Raw genomic sequence first — 23,400 nt, forward strand, 5'->3', positions numbered from 1 at the left:
TCGAGAGCTCATTTGTAAATACTATATAAAAGTAAGTTAGCCCGGCATTCGCAATGCTTACGGTGGAGCAAACTTCACTAGAGGAATCTTTATAATAATAATAATAATGGAAAAGAAAAAAGAACATGGGGATGTTTATTTATTAAATAAATCAAATTGTATATACAGAGGTGAGGAGATCTAATAAGGTGAAAATTGGAAGACAAGCTTCGGATAGATATTTCATAACCTGCACTTGCGGAGATAAATTACTATAACTAACTATGATACACAGTTTTCCGGGGTGGGGGGCTTGGACTCCAGGGAACCTGAAATGGATTTTTTCCATGCATGCAGGACCCGTCGCTACCAACTTGGGTAAATAAATAAAGCAACACTATACATTTCACATGTCTCTACATGAAGTAGCTCAGAGATTTCTTCCTCCTTGATCCACCTTCTCCATACAATTCATTCCACTGGAGTAACTCGTTCATGTTTGCCGATTCTGAAGATACACTAGCACATACCTGCATTTTTAACATGCAACAATGCATGAAGCTCTCCTTCATAAATGCATGCTACTCAATGGTCTGATAAAGCTTAAAACAGACGAGCTACTAATAGTTACAGTTTCATTCCCACCATTTGATACACAACCATTAATCTTCCAAACAAAGCTAAATTGTAACAACAAACCATGTGGCTGGGCATCTAATGGAAGTGAAGAGCGTGGAAAGCGAAAAATACTGATATTTATGGTTGAGGATAATAAATAAACCCTTGAAACGTTTTACCACTGTGCAGGAGGCCATATGATCAGATAATCGTGCTTTTTTAATTAAACTACAGAGGCAGAGCCCAAGCTGTAGGCTAAGTTGCTCAGACTCTGCAAAATTGTTGCCGCACCCGAGTCGGATCCTCCAAAAATGCACTACTTTTTGGAGGATCCGACACGCACCAATCAACATTTTTGAAGAGTCCAAGCAACATAGGTTGTAGGAACAATCCCATGAGGTAAACAAAATTGACTAGTTTACGACAAGATACCTATATAAAAGCTGAGGAAACTTCATGAACATTTAGAATGCAGAAGATAGTAGAGGGATAGGCCAAGGCCAAGGAAGACAAATGGAATTTTCCACATCATAGCAGTCATTAAAAACAAAATCAAAATAGAGGATACATGCCATTTCATCATTATCCAGATATGAAGATATCTTCAGTGGGAGGAGAGGTCATCAACAATGTAGCATTCAAGCACAGCAACTATGAGGATAAAACGTAGGAGCTTAGTTTTATAGAAGTGATGGCTTTAGACTGGCCTAGACGAGGTATCGCACTAAGAACATTCGTCTACCAACTGGTACATGAGCAGCATGAACCTAACTTTTCGACCCACTAATATGATCTCTGTGCATTCTTATTATCAGTGCCTCCTGGATTATCACAAAGATGTTAAGGTGCCAAAATAATTGAACGTTCAACTAAAACTCACCTGCATTATAAATCTGAGTCGAAGTCCCATACTGTTAGAAAATGATCCAACATTGATTGGAAGAATAGCTCTTGTTTTTCTCCAAGGTTTTGGGCAAATCCTCAACTCATGAGCTAACTTTTGTAGATGACTTAGGCCTAGATCCATTTTCTTAACATGGGGACAAGTTAGACGCATCTCTAGTGTTGACTTTCCTAGTGTTAGGCTACCATGTTGCGCAAGTTCAGCCCTGGGTGTGCGGGAATGTTAAGAGTGTCCCACATCGTTGGTTGAGAAATGAGTGTTATCTCCTTATATGGTCTTAGGATGAAGTGTGCTAAGAGTGTCCCACATCATTAACTAGATTTGTCATACTCTGCTTATGTTTGGAGAGAAAAGAAGATGACTAGGAAACAACAGACGTATCAATTTGAGAAGCTACTGATTTTTTTATTTTTTCAACTTTTACATACAAGTCACCAGTTTGAAACAAGCTATTTCATCAATAGTGATCTCCAAAATTTCTGTTCAGTCACAAAAAGTCCATCTCAAACTACTTCATCGGCAGCATACACTGACTTGTGACAGACAAGATTTGACACATGTCTATCAATCTGCACCCCTCAGGCCCTCACCAACAAAAAATTTTATGACCTAGAAATCCTTCAAGGGCCTACCCTTGGGACAAACCGCAGCCTCCTAAAATCAAGGATGATGGACTCACCCCTCTACCCTACTCCACTAAATACCAAGCTTGGCTCGAATGGCGCAAGGTTTGAACCTGTGGCATAAGTCACAAGTCTCTCAACCTTTGCCAGGGTTCGCCAACAAATATATATATTATAAAACCATCTGGCACTTAATAATCATAAATAGCTATAGTTTGGACCATAATCATGAATAGTAGCTATAGTTTGCCTAGTAACAATTCATAGCAACAATTTTAGAGAGGAGAGAGGCGAGCAAGAATGAGAGAGATAGAGAGCGATACAACCTATATCTCAATTGAAACTGAGATACACACACAATCTCCTCTCTCTCCCAATCTCACTCGCCTCTCTCCTCTCTCCTCCAATCTCACACACAAATACACAGATACAGTTTATTCTGAGAATAGTGATATCAGTTTTTTTTTTCAATACACATCATACAGATACAATTTTTTTTATACATGGATACAATTGGTTGTATCAATCGAAGAAGATACAGTTTGATAATAGGTGTATCAGTTTATCAATCTAAGAAGAAGAGAAGAAGAGAAGATTGAACAACAAACAAGAACCCAGAGTGGAAAATTTCGATATATCGGCATTAATCCAATAAGAAAATGAATCAACAGCCAGCAGCCACCCAGAAAATATTGAAGACCAAGAACCACATGTATAGATAAAAAAAATCAGGTAGAACTATAATGGGATTTCGTATTAATATAACAAACAGAGAGGGAGAAGAAGAAAGATTCACGCAATAAATTGTAGAGAGAGAGAGAGAGCGAGGAGGCGAACGTGAGAGGAGAGATTTGCTATAAAACCCTAGGTATAGTTATGTTAACTAATTTTTTGAAAGTATCACTAGGTTGTGTATATACAGTAGCTATGTTCACTTAATTATGTAGTTTTTCCTAATAATATCTATAAGACATTGACAATTGGCAAAAGGCTACAATAGGATATATGAGAAAAGTTGAGAGAAAACAATTTACTCGTTAGTTAATTATTCTTGTCAGGAAAAAAGCATTGACTATTTCAAACAAGATGGTTTAAGACAGTATGAAGAAAGCATAAAGTATCATGTTAATAATCAGAAAAGCCAACACACCTGTTCATGTGCATATTTAAAATCATCCTTGTTAAGGGGGCGAACGTCCACACTACTATGCAATGCAGGGACTGGCCTGCTCTCTGCAACTGCCAATGCTTTTTCCTGATATCATACAAGTTAAATTACATTCCAGTTACTTGACTAGCAAATGGCAGTATGTAAGACAAGATGATAATTAATAATTTCCCAAGGACTCCTGAAAATAGCTAGTGGAGAGAAGTTAGAAGAGCACGTTTACATGTTGATCAAAGTCACCAATTCAACCATGTGTTGGAAGGTTACCAGAATTATAGAAAGCCACTTGAGTGAACTCAGTCAACTGACCTTTTTCTCTTTCTCCAATATTTCTCTAATTGGGCAATGAGCAGCTGTGACACATAAATTCTGTGGATGGAAATTTAAGAGTTGATAGCATGAATTGTGATATCATAGAAAATGTAACGCAGGGGGGGGGGGGGGGGGGGGGGGGGGGGGGGGGGGGGGGGGGGGGGGGGGGGGGGGGGGGGGGTCATTGGGGTGTTAAAACTTCTAACACATTAGAAAGTCAGTTAATATAGAACAACAGGATCATCTACCAGACCTTTAAATCACTTCCGGAATACCCTTCAGTCATATTTGCGATAGCTTCCAGATCAACATTTGGCGTTAACTCTTCCTTGGCCAATATCACTCTCAAAATTTTCTCCCTGTTCGGAGCATCTGGCAAGTTTACCATCAATCTGCATCAATGGAGAGCACTAAACATTATGACTCCACATAAACTAGTAAAACATAAATTTTCTCTTTTTTTTAGCCCTTCTATTTGCGGATTAATCAGCTAAAAAGATTCACTGAACGATTATTACTTGCCTCCGTGGAAGTCTCCTAATAACTGCTTCATCAAGGTCGAATGGTCTATTAGTTGCAGCAAGTACAAGAACTCGCTCCTTGTCCTTTGTACGCAAGCCATCCCAATTCACCATGAATTCATTCTTCATTTTCCGCATTGCTTCATGCTCACCAGGATTTTCTCGTCTTCCTAGCATGCTATCCACCTAATAGACCAGCGAAATGGAAGAAAGAGGAGGGTAAACACAATAACCTTTTCCATTAAACAGAAGACGTTGATGATTTGCAGTAAAGAGGATGGCATTTACATTTATATAACATATAAGCTAAAGAACAGCATGATCAACTTAAAAGAGGAGTGACCACTTATACACAAAAGGCAAAATATGTGAGAGATACTTTAACTATAACATCAATATAACAAGTTCGAGATAATAAATATTAAGTATATTTTACCAACCTCGTCAACAAAAACAACACTAGGCGCTATTTTACTAGCTAATGAGAAGACTGCTTTGACATACTTCTCTCCTTCACCGAACCACTACAATCAAGAACAAGTTGTAAGCCATTAAAGCGAGGGCTTTAAAAGACAAAATGGGAATACAAACAAAACATAGGTGGTACCTTTGAAGTAATGCTTGACATTGATATATTAATAAAGTTTGCACCAGCCTCGGTTGCAACAGCTTTTGCAAGCATTGTTTTACCAGTACCAGGGGGACCAAAAAGCAGTATTCCCTTGCAAGGCTGTAGGTAATAGCTTCTTCAGAAATAGAAGTGCATAAATGATGAAAAAGTTGCAACAAACCCTACTCCCTATGTCAAGACAAAGAATGAAGAATTCCAATGAAGAATATAGATCCATGTAGATTTCAAGAAGAAAATCTTTTCACCTTGGTCAGCTGTCCTTTACAAAACAATTCAGGTCTTTGAAGTGGCAGCATCACCAATTCTTTCAAAGTATCCTTGACATTTTCCAGTGCTCCAATGTCACCAAAAGTAACACCAATATCGCTAGGTGGAATTACGTCCGCAAGTAGTCTCTTTTCAAAGTCATTCTCAGTAACCACATCCTGAAAACTCAAACATCAGTATTTTGCTTCAAGAAGTTCAGAACAAATGGCAACGTTTTGACAAAATTAAGTTTGCCAAAAATAGATACTTCACCTTAAGAGATATTTTTAGACTCTTAGTTTCATTGTGGATCCCTTGAAAAATATTGACACCATAAGAAATGCTGTCAGATCAAGTAAAAGACACATCAGTGTTATGCATCTTGCCAACCCCCAAAAAACTACGAAGATCCCTTCAGTGACCCAAAGTGGAAAACGAGATGACTAAATAGTGCACATCTTCCAACATCATGAATTAGACAGTAAAATTTAATATGACCTTGCACTGGAGATAACCAGCTTGGCCTCTTTTACTGGCGATTCAGATTTGTGCATAAAGTGATGGCCCAAGGCCCAGCCTACTATCTTTTCCACACCTATCACACACAATGAGAACATATTATTATCATGTTTTCAAACATAAAAATCCCAACTTCAAGGAATACATACTCTCACTTGTTAATGCTTGATCTTTTATGCATAAAGTTTCGAGGTCGGAGCAATCAATTCCTATACGATTCAAAACCTGAAGACGCAAAAAGTTAGAATAATTCGGTCAATTGAGGATACAAATATAAAATCACTAAAATACACATCTCCTTTTTAAGTGAATGTCCAACAGATAGAAAGATGAAAACATTTAACAACTAACCTACACTCTTTTGAAAAGAGATAAACCTATAAGAAGGTGGATTGAGGTGATGTACAGAAGAAAACAGCAAGAAAATGAAAATTGGGTATGCGGCATGCTAGAGAAATGTTACATGGTTCTACTAATTACAGTGTTCATTATAACTTCAGAGAACACCCCGTAAAATTTGAATATAGGGGAGAAATCATCCATGAATAGTCCTAGATAATATACAGCCCAAAAGCAATGAAAGGAGAAGACAAAAAAGGTATTTGCCCTCGGCAAAGAAAGGTGCCTTAAGATGGGGCGAAAGGAGCTCTCACATTGCGAATGCTGGCAATGTTTGACTGAGATTTCAAAGTTCCGATATCCCGTTCCAGCTGTTGTTTCCAGTCAGATAATAATGCTTCATCCTGCCACAATAAGACACATATTAAATGCTTCTATAACAGTATTAGCAGTTGGCAAGAGTATGCAAGAATTAAGATTTTACCTGAGGTAGTTGTATGGTAACTTTGTTGGGGAAAAGACGGGTGAGCTGCTTCATCGTTTTAGGAGTTTCTTTGCTTCTATCATGCAACCTACCAAAATTATCCTGGAAAAGCAGAGACATCGCAATGCATGGCCGTCAGTTCTTTTACAAGTGTACATGTTTCTAGAATGCAATCCATAATTAAGTAAATAGCCATGAAGCTTCAAGGAGATGCCAATTCTAATAAAATAAGAGACCCGGTATCCATAACTCCTAAGTCCTAACTAGATCATATGATGGAAAAACAGGTTTTGTACTGTAAGTCAAAAACATTAGTGTAAATAGTCTTGATTTACAGAGTGTTGCACAAGAAAACTGTTAAATTTCATGTAGACTAATTAGTTAGTACACGTAAGCAGTTAGTTGCATTCTGTAAGGAGGTTACAATAGTGGTTAGCACGTGTAGAAGGCTATAGAAGGTTCCTGTGTTTCTACTTGGATTTATCACACACCTCTATATATAAGAGGTGATCATGTACAGATCAGATTGAACTTCAATAATATCAGTTTCATTTTTCTCTGTTTCATCTTCATTGTTCTTAGACGATTAGAAGCTCCATCAATGGAGTTTGGAGCTTGTTAGTTCACTTTTTCTCATGGTATCAGAGCTTGTTAGTTCACTTTTCCTTCCATTTCCTATATCAATTTTTGAATTTCTCCATATTTTAGGCCACAAATTTCTGATTGTTCTCCATAAACCAACCCCATAAGGGCTTCTAACTTCCTTTGTAGTCCAAGAGTCCTCTATTGCATATCTGGAGATTATAACATCTTTCCACAAACCTTGTTCTACAGAAGCAAACCTCCACAACCACTTCAAAAGGAGACTCTGGTTTTGGACTTTGAGATTCTTTATGCCTATCCCCCCTTCTTTTTTGTTGTTTATCACCACTTCCCATTTCACCAAGTGATATTTCTTTCCCCCCTCTCCGTTTCCTTGCCATAAAAAGTTTCTCCTCATGGATTCTAACTTCTTTAAAACACTCCCTGGCAATGGGAATAAAGACATCATGTAGGATGGCATAGCATCAAGCACACTATTAATTAGTGTCAATCTTCCACCCAAGGATAGGTATTGACTTCTCCAATTTACTAGCTTTTTTTCACACTTCTCCACCATTGCATTCCATATGTTCTTTGATTTACTATTTGCACCTAGAGGCATCCCTAGGTAAGTGGTAGGCATTTCTCCCACTTTACCTCGTTGATTTCTGGGACTTCATTCACTGGGTAAACAAAACTTTTACTCCAGTTTATATGAAGTCCAGAAACAGCTTCAAACAATATAAATATGATTCTTAGATGCTTTAGTTGATCTTCCTCTGTACCACAAAACACTAGGGTGTCATCTGCGTACTGCAAATGGGAGATAGATAAACCCCTTGGGTCACTACCATTCGTCCAGAAACCTCTGATCATGCTGTTTGATTGTGTTGTTTTCAACATGTCACTTAGTCCTCCCATAGCTAGGATAAAAAGGAAGGGGGAGAGGGGATCCCTTTGCCTTAATCCTCTTTCAGAGGGAAAGAAACCAGATGGGGAACCATTTATTAGAACTGGTTCTCACACAATACTTCAACCAATTTATCCACCTATTTCCAAAGCCTATCCTCCTAGTGTGTACCACATAAAGTCCCAGTTGAGGTGATCATAGGCCTTTTCTATGTCCAACTTACATAGAATCCCAGGAATTTTAGTTATTTTCCTCGCATCTACACATTCATTGGCTATAAGTATGGCATCCATGATTTGCATGCCCTTAATGAATGCCAATTGATGTGTATCCACCAGCTTAGACATCACTTTCTTGAGTCTTTCTGTTAGGACCTTGGATATGATCTTGTAGACACTGCTAATCAGGCTGATGGGCCTGAAGTCCTTCAATTCTGTTGCCCCCATCTTTTTTGGGATCAAGGCTATAAATGTAGCATTGAAACTTTTTTCAAATTAGCCTTGACTATGGAAGTTCTGAATGGCTGCTATCACCTCTACCTTAGAACTTTCTTTTTTGATAACCATCTACCTTAGAACTTTCTGATAATGATAAAAACTCAGTTTGATGCTCATGTTAAGATTATCAGATCTGACAATGGTACATAATTTTTTAATTCTCAATGCTCAGTTTTGCTCAAAGATCTAGGCATAATACATCAGAGTAGTTGTGTGCACACACCACAACAAAATGGAATAGTTGAAAGAAAACATAGACATATATTTAATGTAGCTAGAGCAATCAGATTCGAGTCCAAAATACCCATCAAGTACTGGGGAAAATGTGTGGTTGCAGCTGTATATTTGCTAAATAGATTGCCTTATGTAGCTGTGGATGGAAAGACTCCTTATGAAGTGTTGCACTCTAAACCTCCATCCTTAATTCATTTGAGAATCATTGGTTGTCTATGTTATGCTTCATCTATACCAAAAGGAGATAAGTTTGCAGAAAGAGCAAAGCCAGCAGTCCTGATGGGGTATTCTGAGACTCAGAAGGGTTATTTGTTAATGGATTTTCAAGTCCTTTTTTGTGAGTAGGGATGTAGTCTTTAAAGAACATATTTTCCCTTTTGCTCATCATTCAAATGAAGTAGTTCATCAATCAACTACCATGATACCTGATTCTGTCTTGTTTGAAGAATGTGTTGATGAATGTGACACTGAATTGCTGCCGGTTGATAATCGTGTTGACACTGTTGTTATTACTCCTGCTGCAACCCCTATTACTACACCTGAAAGTTCTTCTCCTGATCTCACTCCTCATGCTGATAGTTCTCCCATTATTTCACCTCCTGTCAGACACACCTCCAGAACTACTAAGCAACCTGTTTGGATGAAGGACTACATAGCACCTTCTAGGAAACAGCCTAGTCTTTACCCCACTGCCAATAGCCTTTCTTATGAGAATACATCATCTACATATCAAAGTTATCTGGCAAAATTTTCCAACTAAATAGAACCTAGAAATTTTAAGGAGGCAGCTGAGGATGATAATTGGGTGCAGGCTATGAAACAGGAGATCCAGGCCCTTGAAGATAATCATACTTGGGAAGTTGTTGATCTACCACCTGGAAAGAATGTGATTGGTTCTAAGTGGGTGTATAAGATTAAGTATCAAGCTAATGGTGATGTGGAAAGGTTCAAGGTCAGGCTAGTAGCCAAGGGTTATAGTCAACAAGAAGGCATTGATTATCATGAGACTTTTTCCCCAGTGGCCAAGATGGTTACTGTAAGGTGTGTTATTGCCTTAGCAGTATCTAGAGGATGGTTTTTATACCAAATGGATGTTTACAATGCTTTCTTACAGGTTGACTTGTATGAAGAGGTGTATATGAAGATACCAGAGGGTTATAAACAGACAGGGAAGCAGAAAGTATGCAAACTTCTTAAGTCCTTGTATGGTCTCAAGCAGGTCTCAAGGCAATGGAATATTAAACTCTCCACTGCCCTGTTGGAGGCTGGTTTCTTTCAAAGTGTCCATGATTATTCTATGTTCACTTTGAAAAGAAAAGAGGGGATAGTCATTATTTTAGTCTATGTGGATGATTTACTTATTACAGGAGATAATGAAGCCATGATTGCTGAAACTAAACAAGCATTGCACAAACAATTCAGATTAAAGGATTTAGGTGAACTTAAGTTTTTTTTGGAGATTGAAGTGTTGAGATCCAAGTCTGGAGTTATTCTAAATCAGAGAAAGTATCTCCTAGAACTAATATCTGATATGGGCCTCAGTGGTGCTAAGCAAGCATCCACTCCCTGGGAATCTAACCTGAGATTAACCACTTCAGAGTATGATCAAGCCACTGGGCTTAGTGCAGATGAACCACTCGATGACATTAGTTCTTACCAAAGGCTTGTGGGCAAACTTATGTATGCTACTATTACCAGACCTGAAATTTGCTATGCAGTTCAAACCCTCAGTCAATTCATGCAGGCCCCTAAACAATCTCACTATGAGGCTGCAACCAGAGTGGTTAGATATCTTAAAGGTACAGTAGGACAAGGAGTATGGTTTCAAGCTAAAGCTGCAGATGAACCAACATGTTGGTGTGATTCAGATTGGGCAGCCTGCCCTAACACAAGGAGGTCAGTTACAGGGTACATAATCAAATTTGGAGAGTATATGATTTCTTGGAAGTCGAAAAAACAACACACAGTGTCAAGAAGTTCTGCTGAGGCAGAATACAGAAGTTTGGCATCAGGCGTAGCTGAAGTTACATGGTTACTTGGTTTATTCAAAGAGTTGGAAGTCATTCTCAAATCACCTGTTTCTATTCTAAGTGACAGTAAGTCTGCTATGCAGATTGCAGAGAACCCAATATTTCATGAACGTACTAAACATATAGAGATTGATTGTCACTTTATTAGGGACAAGATCAAAGCTGGTATAATACAAACTGTGTATGTTTCTACTCACGATCAACTTGCTGATTTGTTGACTAAGGGGCTAGGACATGTTCAACACATACATCTTCTCAACAAGATGGGAGTGCTCAACATTTTGCACCCTCCATCTTGAGGGGGAGTGTTAAATTTCATGTAGACTAACTAGTTAGTACACGTAAGCAGTTAGTTGCATTCTGTTAGGAGGTTACAATAGTGGTTAGCACGTGTAGAAGGCTATAGAAGGTTCCTGTGTTTCTACTTGGATTTATCACACACCTCTATATATAAGAGGTGATCATGTACCGATCAGATTGAACTTCAATAATATCAGTTTCATTTTTCTCTGTTTTATCTTCATTGTTCTTAGACGATTAGAAGCTCCATCAATGGAGTTTGGAGCTTGTTAGTTCACTTTTTCTCAAAAACAACATAACAAAGGCAACCCAAGTTAAAATAGTGCAATGCATCTTCAGAGTACATAGATGTCATCTTAAGGCCTCCCCAATTACAACCCAGCTCTCCACCACCATTCAACAAGATAGAAGAAGACATAAGATAGAAAAGGGGGGAAAAGTTGACAGACATCACCTAGCAGGAACCTTTAATATGAAGGTAAAGCATATATTTTATTACTATAAGCCAGACACCTCCTTGCATTAGAAAGAAAAAAGGACAAATAAAAGAGATAAACAGATTCACATACTGGAAAAGCAAGGTCAAGCAATGCTGTCTGGTTACTTCCGAACTTTGTAAACAGTAGTCCACCAGTATGTGACTGGAAAGCATATATGAAATGCTGTCAGTTTTACGAGTCAGAATTGGATTCCAACAGAAAACAAAAGATAACTATGCCCTTACATACTTTCTCCTTTCGGCTGTCTGTTTGGGTATGCGAAGCTATGACAATAACATTCTCAGGTAAATGTTCAAGCTTAATCTTGAAAGCAGCATAGGCCTCAGGATTTCCCACCATAGACTTCTCAATGTCTTTGACAAATAAAACTAATGCACTAATTTTACTTTCTTTTGAAGCAACCTACAAATATGAAATAGAGTAGATTAAAGGAAAACTCATTCCAAAAGGAGAAAACCAATATTGACATGAAAATTACCTCAAAAAGTTCATCAATGGCCAGTTTATCAATATCATCACTGTTTGAGCTATCAAGGCGTAGAAAGTCAGCTGTGCAAGAAAAAAGGTCAAGTTTCAGCAAGAAGACATGCTTATTTATTCCACAATGATGGTCAACACAAAGATGAAGCTCTTTAAAATGAACAAGTGCAGCAGAAAACTACCAGCACAAAAAAACCCATGATCTTCCTCGCAGCGACCACCAAGATCATTGCCCTCTGGAATTGATCTATCAAACCTGATCCCAATCTTAGAGGACTCATTATCTTCAAATGCAAGAACCACTTTGCCCCTGTAACCATACGTTGGACCCCTGTCATCACGTACATGCCATGATTTGCAAAATAAAGAAAAGAGTCAAATCACAATACACACATCCACTTTTACTTGATAAAGAATAACAAGACTTCTACTGAACAAGTCAACCTACACAAGCAATTCCTAATTGCCTTATACAAGCCATTCCATACCATATGATTGCTTTGATTGAAAAACATAGTAAAACTTTCAACAATTTGAAATCATAACATTATATTTGTATTTTCTACTCTACATCTGAATGAATACAAATTTGCAATATCTTCTCAAAGTTCATTAGAAGTTGAAAACTATAGCATCTAGGCAACACAGTAAGACCATAGCGTTAAATAACAGTTCAAAATTTAAACACATGATAAAATAAAGTCATGAATTATTTCAACTTCTTCCATGAAGGACCATGTTATGTCCGGAGTTACTCAATCATTCAGAATAAAGTCTATAGTCAATCTTACTTTTAACATTTGTAAAGAAAACAAACTAGTCAGACGGGAAATATAAAAGGTTTTGAATGATTTACTATTTTTTAAGAGGTTTGAATGATTATATAGTAACAACATATATTAAGACAAAATTCCACTTAAAATTCCTAAGGTATTTGACAATATTGTAATGTAATGCAAAATTACTTTCAGAATTTCTAAGACAAATAAATATTTTAAATGAACTTCCAAAAATTATTATCTTTTAACCGAGAAATCCCCGAGGTCCAAAGGCATACGGTTGGAAACTCATGTGCCCGCCCATTTACCCTTCTCTAATTAAATACCAGGCTTTTGCCTGCAATAGGGTTTGAACACGTGACATTATTAATCAATATAAAATTTCAAAAATACTACTCCTTATGTCCCAATTTATGTGACTTACTTTCCTTTTAGTCAGTCCCAAAAAGAATGACACATTTCTATATTAAGTAACAATTTAACTATAAAATGTCTATTTTACCCTTAATGAAATGATTTACAGCCACACAAATTTCTATCATTCATTTTGGACCACATGTTTTAAAAGTCTTCCTTACTTTCTTAAACTCCGTGCCGAGTCAAACTACCTCACATAAAATGGGACGGAGGGAGTAATTATTAGATATTAGCAATATTACTTTTAGAACTTGGAGAAAGTTAATTATAGATATGAATGTTCTTTTTTCCATGACGATTGAACAAGTGTTAGGAATCAAATTTTCAATGGATTACCTCAAAGGTGCTTGCAAGGGAGAAAAGCCTGACTGTAACGGACCAACATACTTCACTCTGTCACCTGTCCAAATTAGAAATCTCACATTCAGGATAGATAGAACTACAACTACAAATCAAAGACTTCAACCCCAACTCTCTTTTATTTTCTTGTTCTTTTGAAAGGAAAGAAGAGTTGGAGATTCATGATCCAACATCTATATAACAAACATAAGATGGTAACTCTACCATACAGATACAGGGAGAGGGGGGGGGGGGNGGGGGGGGGGGGGGTGATCTTCGAAATACACACTCACGGTGAACACCAACACACCCAATTACCTTTCTTGAAAGTGTAGTTTTTGGATGATGCAGTAGATGCCTCCTGCTTAGGCTGAGCTTGAGAACTTACTGTAGAACCACCAGTTATATCAGCCTCAACACTTGAAGCTGGCTTCTTATTAAGGTGTAGTGCAGCCACTTGGGCAGCACGTTTAGCAATGACACTTGCTCTCTCAGGCTTTGAACTTTCCTTCACAGAGTCAATGTCTTTGGCAATTGACCCCTGCATGATGTTCAAGAAAACCATGAATTGCAGGATTCAGTGATTGAAACTGCCTTCCAAACAGAAAAAAATATACATATTTTAGTGCCCGCCCTCTCAGTTTCACTTAACACCCCAATATATACTCAACTAGTTCGACTGCAGGACAAGTGAAAAAAGCAAAGATTCTTCAAGTCAAATTGACTTTCAAGTTATACGAACTGTGACTTTTTAGTCATTTCCATTCACATAAAACATCAATATTATATCGGCTTCTAAGGCTAGAAAATGTAATAAATGGAGGATCAATTATTAATAAGATATCATACATGTTGAAAAAATTATTCATAAGATATCAGAACTTTATTCATTTGAAAAACCTGAACAATGAACTCAAATTAGTAGGGGATGAGAAAATTTTCAAATAGTAGAGACAATGAACTCATGCAATGTTTTCATAACAAAATAGTTATATGCGGATTTTCTGATTTTAAGCCGTCCTGCACATTCCCCAGTTAGTAAGATCAAGGAAACAAGAAAACTGCCAGACGACCATTAGTTTTAAGCAGCAGTATAAATATATGTATTTTGAAATCAGCAGCAAATTTGGAGGTTTGGAGACAAACCCGGGAGTCTAAAGGGTTCAGGTCGAGCAGGACTAAAACGGAGTATTTGGAGTACAAGTTCAATGACATAACTCATGTGGCAGATGTGGAAGTAAGGATTGATACACAAGTAATCTCCAAGAAAGAATCAATAATCCAAGAAAATGGGGAGATTGACGATGATGTTACACATCGTATTGGTGCGGGATGAATGAAAGCTCACATCCGATGTCTTGTGTGATAAGCATGTGCCACCAAGTCTTAAAGTTAAGATTTATAACATGGTGGTCAGATCAGCTATATTATATTGTATGGGGAGGAGTGTTGGCCGGTCAAGAACTTGCACGTTCAGAAGTTGAGAGTAGCGGAAATGAGGATGTCAGGATGGATGTGTGGATATACCATGAGAGATAGGATTAGGAATGAAGTTATCCCGAATAAGGTGGGAGTGACCTCCATGATGGATAAGATGAGGGAGGTAAAATTGGGATGGTTCGAGCATGTGAAGAGAAGATGAAGAGATTCCCTAGTAAGAGAGGGTGGCTATAGTGGGTATTAGGAGAGGTAGAGGATGACCGAAGAAGTCTTGGGGAGAGATGATTAGATTATGACATGGCACACTTACAGCTTACCAAGGACATGACCCTAGATAGAAAGATATGGAGGACGAGGATTGGGGTTGAAGGTTAATATAATAGGTAGTTGAGTGTTGTCTAGATTCCTTCCCAATGTTGTTATTAGTACTTTCTTACTATCTTATTCTTCAATCTTAGTATTACTTGTTGTTTCCTTCTTCCATTGTTTTCAGCATGGTTTCTTCGCTACTATATTTGCTATAGACACTTGTTTTTTATATGTTTTCCTTGAGTTGAGGGTCTATCCAAAACAATCTCTCTAACTTCACAAGGTAGGGGTAAGGTTGCATACGCATCACCCCCCGCAAACCCCAATTGTGGGAATATACTTGGGTATACTGTTGAAATCAGCAGCACAAATATATGTATAAAAGGAACACTAATTTTTTTTATCAAGATGTATAAAAGGAACACTAAAATTTTTTAATCAAGATGTATAAAAGGAACAGTAACAAACCATGTTATTTCTACAATGATCAAATAAGAGTAAAATAATTATACATGGTAGAAATATATATAAGAAGTAACAGTCATCCACAAGCATTTATGGTGACACAACATTCTGTTGAACGCTAGAACCAAGGGGGGTGTAGCAATAGGAATGCCGATGTTATATAAACACAATCAACTGACCTACAAGATAGATACTAATTTGTATTCCTATCTTTTCTCTTGTGAGGATCAATTAGCTTGGCGCAAATGTCCCTTACAGCTTTCAATAAATGTATTGTGTTTCATGAAAAAGAGCACACAAAAACAGCAATACAAGTTAGGTAAATATAAGGCTTACACCAGGCAATAAAAGAGAATCAACTATCAGTAGCCTGACACCAAAGTATTTTGCAAGAGCCTTGGCCAATGTCTCCTGATAGATTTCTGAACCTGTGAGCAAGCAGCGATCAAAAATATAATATTATTGACTAAATTGAACCTATCAAATAGTGATTACTGTAATACATGCAAAATACAAATACTACCTGCTGGACCTGATAACAAAATCCTAGGGCACAACGTGGGGAGATCAGGTGCATATTTTGTGAATTTGTGACACTTCAAATGAACGTAAGTGGAAGAAATCAGAACATTCTTCATGGTTTCACTGTCATGGATCATGAAAAAAGAGAGAACTCAATAAAATAAATCCCAACAGTACATTTGGGACAACATCCTGCATCTAGCACTAGACACCAGCAACATTAAAAAAAAGGGAGAAAAAACGACACGGGTACTACTGAAAAACTCAAAAGGCAAGTTCAGGATACAAAAATGAAAAATTACAGGCTGCAACACAAAGTAACGGAGTTAATAGAAGATACGAGTGCTCTATAGCAACGATGAACACTACACCAAGTTCAACTTACAAGAACGTTAAGAATAAAAAAAAGTTAGTCTAAAGTGTAATGAAACATTGCAAGATAAACAAACTGAGCCTAGATTCTCTTTTTATTTGTTTGCCTATGATGCAATATGAGGAAACAGTAATAGCATGCACATATTATCTAGGAAAATGCATATGCTAAAGAGAGACACTCATATGCATATCAATCATAACTAGGAAAGAAAAATGATAAGCACAACTCCAAGTCTCCAACTGATAAATAATAATACAGAATTAGTAAAATCAGAACTCCATTCATACTTTTTCTTATTATTAGGAACATGAAGAATTCCATTCATACTTTTTCTGACAGGTAAAAGATCAACTCCAGTCACCCTCATAACAATACTTGAAGTTACCGAAACATTTGAAAGGAAAAGCACCAAAAAGTGCATCAAATATTTGGAAAACAACAAAAAGAATGACAGGAGATTATTTATTGCTTGAGATCAACGTGCTCACCTCAAATAATACGGAAAATTTTCAAACGAGACCTCAATACTTTTTGAATCAAGTACTCCTTGTTGTAACGCATCTTTAAAAGCTTGGCGCCTGGTTGATGTCAAAATTGGCGGGTCAAGATCTCTGAGTAATTCCCGTATTCCCCTCCGCTCTTCAAGAATTTTGGAAATGCTACCACTTAAATCGAACTCAGAAGATCTGGCAAGTACTCGCAGGAGAGGTCGCAATTCCTGAGCTACCCCAGAGATCTTCCCTATCTCCGCATCGACTGAATCAAGTGCACCATTATTAAGATTCAAGTTCTCATTTCCAGTGTCAGGAGATATAACACCAGTCTTCTCACACAGTGAAACACCAGGCAAATTGCTATGCTTAGAAGCATCCTTCATTTCAGCATCTAAATCATGTTTGTCTGACACTCCATCTGCAGCTGGTAGTCTTGGCATTTCCGAACTTTGTTGCACATCCTTACCATTTTGAGATGACGGCGGGAGAAGGGAAGACTCTTTCTGAAAATTTGACAAAGATGCGAGGGTTGACGCCACCGCTACTGTGGAAGGGTCCCCTGACCTTGCCTCAATGCGTAATCCCTCGACTGATCCACTATGAGCCTCAAGTATGCTGACTTGCCGTGGCAAACAAGATTTGTTGTCGTTGGTGATTTTTTCAAATATCTAAAAGAGCAAGTAAAGGAAACCATTGATTCTTCCAGTACTAACATTGATATGGAATGCACACCTTTTACATGTATATAAAATCTCTAAAAACAGAAGAAAATATATCGGAGAAAAGGATACATAAGCATGATCACCCGACGAGCCAAAAACCATCTCATCACCATCATTGAGAGGCACAGTAGAATTTTTTGGGTAGACCTTGCCATTGACTTGCACATCACCTTTCTTGCCAGTAATTTCAAGTAGAGTAATAAAACCTCCTTTCTAGACATATAGAAACATAAACAGAATGAATAATGTGGGTTTAACGTCACAAGTGGGAGAGAAAGAAAATTAAGTTATACTACTTCAAACAACAGCAAAAGAGCATCTAGAAATGTTAAGTTCACCTCTTGCTCAATGTGCTTCAGATTACATAAAGATTTGCTAACAGAAGGGTCTCCTATCCACAAGTCACATTGACGACCTTGACCAACAGAATATGTGGGACGATGCATGACAACGTGAGGATTCTGCAAAAACCAATGGAAGTCAATTAGTGAGTTAATTATAGAAGGTAAACAATTAAGCAAGTAAAAAGAAACAGTTTACATTTATGTCCATTTTATTTATTTATTTGAAAGAATATTAGTTTCCTATGGGCAAATCTCGGTATTGGGAAGTACTCTGGTTTGTTTCTCAAAAAAAATGGTAGAAAAATTTATGGTTGGATTGTTTTGCAGAATAGACGGCTTCTGAACCAAAATTTAAAAAAACAACTCAAAAATACAAGTGGCAAAAGGTGGAGATTTGTGGCTTAGGTCGCAGGTTCAATCCCCACACCATGCAAAGCGAAGCCTAGTATTTAAGTGGAGAAGGGTAGAGGGGCGGGGCCCATTATCCACCGAGTTTAGAAGGTTGTGATTGGTCCAAAGGACGGGTCACAGACGGATTTCTCGGTTATCAAAAAAAATTAACTTTTTGGATTATTTTCTCACAAGCAAGATTACTCATCAAACCAAACACTTTCCTTTAACCACAACCAATTGAATTGGGGCCAATTTTACGGTTGTACCCAGGAATTAAGTTGAATTGAGACATAGGAAGCATGGACACCAAATCTAAGTCATCGTTAGTCCAATATCAACATCCTTCAACATGTATCCAATACCACCCAACCATTTTCTTGATAATTTATTTTATTTTAAATCCAAACATCCATAACACATGACAACATCGCCCTTCACATATTTATGTTTTTGTGAAGGTTACAGAACTTCTTATCTAAAATAACATATAGGCCTCCTATATAAAAAATATTTTATTCTTAAAAAATTGAAGGCAAAACTACCACCGGAGAGGAGATGAAATATAGACTTTATTTGTTAGATTTTCGGTGGAAATTCCAGGCTGTACATGAAATACATAAGATGATAGATTTCATTAGATTGCTTCAAAATTAGAATCTTTTGAACCAAGGCTTTTCCAGATTCCAGACTGCCCGTTCCTGTTCCCAATCACCATCTTGGTGTAGGGGTCTGTTTCCATTTATAATAAAGCAATCCACTATCTATATCTATAGAGCTTTGTTTAATCATTAAAGGGAATTCTCTATACATAGACCTTGGTGCAAAGATAAAAATGATTTGTGCAGCGTCTATATGATGTAAGCACAGGCTAAGGAACACACCACCATATAATGACATGAGTTAACATGTAAAAACCTGCAAATCGAGGTACGCACAAACAATAGGTCAATGTTGGTTACACTACAAACTTCGTTATTCACAAAATTCTTTCTCAATGCATTAATGTCCGTACTCGTCGGAAGAAAATATTATACTCAATGAGGTATGGAAACGGGGAGCATGGAAAAATGGTGTGTTTTCTGCGAAGTTCTACAATCTGTTGGGCATGGAGGAGCACACTTTTTTGGGGTTCCAAGAAGGGTTTGTTTCTTCACCTGATAGCTATGAGGGGGGTGATTTTGACGGTTGAGAACCTGAGAAAGAGGAGGACTACATGTGTTAATTGGTACTTCATGTCTAAGAGCTCGGGTGAAGACGTGATTTGTCTTCTTCTACATTTTCTGATACCAACTTGATTGTGGTGGGAAATACTATGTTGGTTTGTTCTTCAATGAGTGATACAAGGCACGATCAAAGAAGTATTGCTTAGTTGGACGTTTAGAAGGCAGAGGAGAAGACACAAGGCGTGGGAAGTTGCTCCACTAGCACTTAGCACTTATGTGGACAGTGTGGAAAGAGAAAAATAGGAGAGCTTTTAATGGAATAGAGAAGGATTTTGTGTACTTGAGAAATAGTTTCTGATCCCTCATTTCTTTTTTGTGCATTTGCAAGGTCATTTGTAGAAAATCATTTCTTTTTGTAAGGTTTTCTATAGTCCCAGGGAGATGGCAGTTAAGGCATGAGAGCAACACCCTAGAGATCCCAAGTCCGTCTCCCGTCTCTTGCATAGGTATATTGAGCAGCCTCAGAGGGATAGAGGGACTTGAACCCTCACAATTTTTAAAGTCGGCGGATTTTCCTTTTACTATAAACTTCATAGAATACCATGGTAAACAATGTTTACAGAGTGCACACTATTTGATGGAGGCATGCGCAAGATGACTAATTTATGAGTGCAATACCTAGCTCATCCTAATCATGGGAACAGTTTATTTAATGGTAATTGCTCAAAAGATTCTCAGGGTAATAGTTTTTTTTTTGATGAAATAAAAATTCTCAGGGTACTAGTGTACAAACATATGTCCAGGCGTCCAGTAGATCACCAATTATAGCTCCAACATAAGCACACTTGTGTTTGGTTCGAGAGTTTCTCCTAAATCAAAGGTGTAATTAACCATTGCATATGTTGTATCATTGAGGCTGAGTTGATGTATTATTGGGATTTCGTCATCGGAGTCAAAGAATGATGACTATAGATGCACTTCTGGGTGTGTCCTAGTGGTCAATGAAGTGGATTGAGAATCATGAGGTCTAGGTGAGTCCTTCCTATCTGTCCAAGCTTTGGTGGACAGAGTTACCCAACACTTGTGCTGGTAGGAAGCTGCAAGTACCCCTAGAATTAGTCGACGTGCGCAAACTGGCCCAGAGACCATAGCACTCAAGAAGAAACCTTTATATACTCCCCCGGGTACTGTCCCTTTTCACTACAGATTGTGATTGAGCGGTTATTCTGGTCTAATTTCATTGTAACAAAGAGTTATGGAACTTGGTAGAGAGATATGTTGGCAAAAACCCTTATTACAGTTGCATGCAACCAATGTTGGATATAAGTTTTCCATGTCCTTTTCTTGAGAAAACAAACATAACATACTGGGTACCTGTATTCACATTATTAAACACTAAAAAAACACAACTTTTAATTGAGAACTATGAAATCCAAACTCACAGGTGCAAAGCGGGAATGGATGCAAATTTAAATGTTTTGTATTTCTAATAGCATGGTCAGTATCTTCTGCACAGATTAAGTATTTAAATTCTTTTTCCTCTCTGAATTTTTCCTCCCTTGTTCCATGGTGGGGGAGTGGCTGTGTCAGTGCAAGCAGAGATCACTCTGGTATCAAATTTTGACCAAAGGTTACATATTTTCACAAAAATTATCTTCACTGCTCGTTCTCATGCTACTTTTCCGAGAAAAAGGCTCAAAGATTATCATAGAAAGTGTAAGAAGAGAAACCTACTTGAGAGCACTGGGAAATAAGCTTTCCCCATGCAACCCCAACATTAGATTTCAGCTGCCGCTTCTTCCCCCTATTCAATGTCGACCCATTTAACTTTACCTTCTCCGCATCAATCACTGAATGACCTAGAAGAAGTTCAAAGGCCTCAATTAACCAAACAAAATATGCAAAAAGATCCGACTTTTGATAAAGTCAAAGAACATGCAAGGATAAAAGCGCACCTAGAGTGATAGGTGATACCAAAGGCTCGCCTTGCACTTGATTTTCCGGTGATTTTAGTGGCAGAGAAGCATCCGATGACTTCAAAACACTAGCACCAGCCAGATCAACCGATCGAACCTCTTGATCAGCAGATTCTTGTCCTGATTCATTCACGGCACCCTGTGTTTTCTCCCTTATGGTATCATTAGTTGATGACAACGCCTCCACAGCCTACAAAGCCGATCAAATAAATCAACCCCCAAAAAAAAAGAAAAAACTATTTTTTCCTTTGCAGCTACATGCAAACATGTGGTATAGATGCATCAACAGATATCCGAACCTTGGAGCGCTTGCCATTAGGGAGAGGAGAGGAAGGAGAAGAGAGAGGTCGTTTGGAAGAAGAGGAGCTTCGTCTGGTTTCGACCATTTTCCCCGTCTATCAGATCCAAAGAGAACTACAGAAAATGGATAAATGGATGTGTAGAGAGAAGGGAGGATGAGAGAGAAAGGGGAGAAGGTGAATGATTGCGGGGTATCAGTTATCAAGCTCCGCCGTGAATTTATTTATAGGAGAAGGTGGGGAGTGATGCGGCAAAGAGGGTTCATCAAGTTCGGGTGAATGGTGGTTTTGTAGGCTTCGGGTGGGCAAAGGCCGCGTCAACTCTCAACCTCATCATCATCATGATTCATCGGCTTGGTTTTGTTCATCAATACTCTCAATTGCAAATAAAATACAAGCTAGTCTTTAGAGCTTTTCTTCAAAATTATTCATAAATTATATCTCAAATTTAAACTGGTACTTTAAAAAAAATGGGCAGAAATTATACTCTAAATATTTAAAAGTTAATAATTTTCATCCTTCTATTAAAATTTATCAGAAAACTAATAAATTCCTCAAAAATAAAGTCACCCTTTCATATTTATTATTTTGAGATACGCCAAAAATATCATCATGAACTTTTTCGTCAATTGAGTTTAGCATTATTGAAAATCTTCATATGACTTTGAAAAAGTGAAGATAACTATGCTCTAGCATCTTTCCCTTTGTAAATGAGAAAAAAAAACAGATTATATGTCACACCCAAACTCGAGGGGCACATCTGGCACCTGATGCCAAAATTTAGGCCTGAGCCGACCCTCCTAAACCCTCGAGGGTGCAACTGGCACTTGATAATGGTGCATGGCAGCCACACAAAGTCAAGAAAATAAACTAGTATATCTCGACTTAAAAATAAGTCCCTAGCCGGCAAGGTCCCTGACAATATCTCTATAAAGAAAAAAATAATTATTCCCAACAATTTATATAAAGCAATAACCAACTAGCACAAATACTTGTTTAGATCATTAAGGTCACCATGGTATCTAGGAAAGCATAAACATTGTATGGGTTGTCAAAGCCACTATGATCTCTATACAGAAGTTGAAAACAGGTACATATCTAAATAATATGTCAAGCAACTATCAATTATAAACCAACAAGAAAGCAAGTTAAACATGGCCAATAATGTGGCTACAACCAAGCACACTAGTCTCTAAGCCTCTACGAATATAACACTTGGACGGGATAAGGCCCCGGCCTATCTAAAATCTTTAAACAGCAAAACAAGCAAACCTCTAAAACTCTAGTAACCCCCTGAAAGAAAGAAGTCAACTAATCAGCAGGATAGGCAGTTATGTTACTCGTTAGGTCTGTCTAGTCATTACTCAGGACTTGCAAGCATGAATGTAGAGCTCCCAGGCAAAGGTTGTCAATACAAAATAATATATCGAGCGTTAAGGTAAAATGAATGCTAAAATTAAAGTATAAGTATTAAACGGAAAGGGC

The 23,400-nt window shown here is 37.8% G+C and overlaps 1 protein-coding gene across 2 annotated transcripts; it reads right to left on the reverse strand.

Moving 5' to 3' along the window:
* Positions 1 to 107: 107 nt before the first annotated feature.
* On the reverse strand, positions 108 to 22,187 carry LOC125872050 (uncharacterized). Of its 2 annotated transcripts, XM_049552719.1 has the most exons (27): positions 21,916 to 22,186; positions 21,596 to 21,806; positions 21,375 to 21,499; positions 18,079 to 18,201; positions 17,810 to 17,953; positions 17,013 to 17,686; positions 16,150 to 16,271; positions 15,963 to 16,054; positions 13,731 to 13,953; positions 13,410 to 13,473; positions 12,060 to 12,208; positions 11,876 to 11,946; positions 11,626 to 11,799; positions 11,467 to 11,538; positions 6,345 to 6,446; positions 6,175 to 6,264; positions 5,671 to 5,746; positions 5,501 to 5,597; positions 5,276 to 5,345; positions 5,002 to 5,181; positions 4,733 to 4,855; positions 4,566 to 4,649; positions 4,127 to 4,311; positions 3,858 to 3,996; positions 3,602 to 3,661; positions 3,275 to 3,379; positions 108 to 509 (listed from the first exon to the last, which is right to left on the reverse strand). In XM_049552719.1, exons 1-27 carry the CDS (start codon positions 22,000 to 22,002, stop codon positions 396 to 398), a joined length of 3,756 nt encoding a protein of 1,251 aa, XP_049408676.1. In that variant the 5' UTR covers positions 22,003 to 22,186; the 3' UTR covers positions 108 to 395. The 2 variants fall into 2 exon arrangements, 1 of the variants encoding a protein (XP_049408676.1); XR_007447106.1 differs by having other exon boundaries at positions 3,858 to 4,311; positions 5,677 to 5,746; positions 21,916 to 22,187.
* Between the last annotated feature and the right edge of the window lie 1,213 nt (positions 22,188 to 23,400).

The sequence above is a fragment of the Solanum stenotomum genome, chromosome 8 (genome assembly GCF_019186545.1).
Source record: "Solanum stenotomum isolate F172 chromosome 8, ASM1918654v1, whole genome shotgun sequence".
Taxonomy (NCBI): domain Eukaryota; kingdom Viridiplantae; phylum Streptophyta; class Magnoliopsida; order Solanales; family Solanaceae; genus Solanum; species Solanum stenotomum.

Bases quoted from the DNA above. Each gene is read 5' to 3' on its own strand.
- LOC125872050 (XM_049552719.1), bottom strand. From the start codon at position 22,002: ATGGTCGAAACCAGACGAAGCTCCTCTTCTTCCAAACGACCTCTCTCT. The intron at 5,598-5,670 runs GTATGTATTCCT...TGTGTGTGATAG, and splicing joins TCAAGCATTAACAAGTGAGA to GTGTGGAAAAGATAGTAGGC. The intron at 510-3,274 runs GTGTGTTGGCTT...TTAAAAATGCAG, and splicing joins TTAAATATGCACATGAACAG to GTATGTGCTAGTGTATCTTC.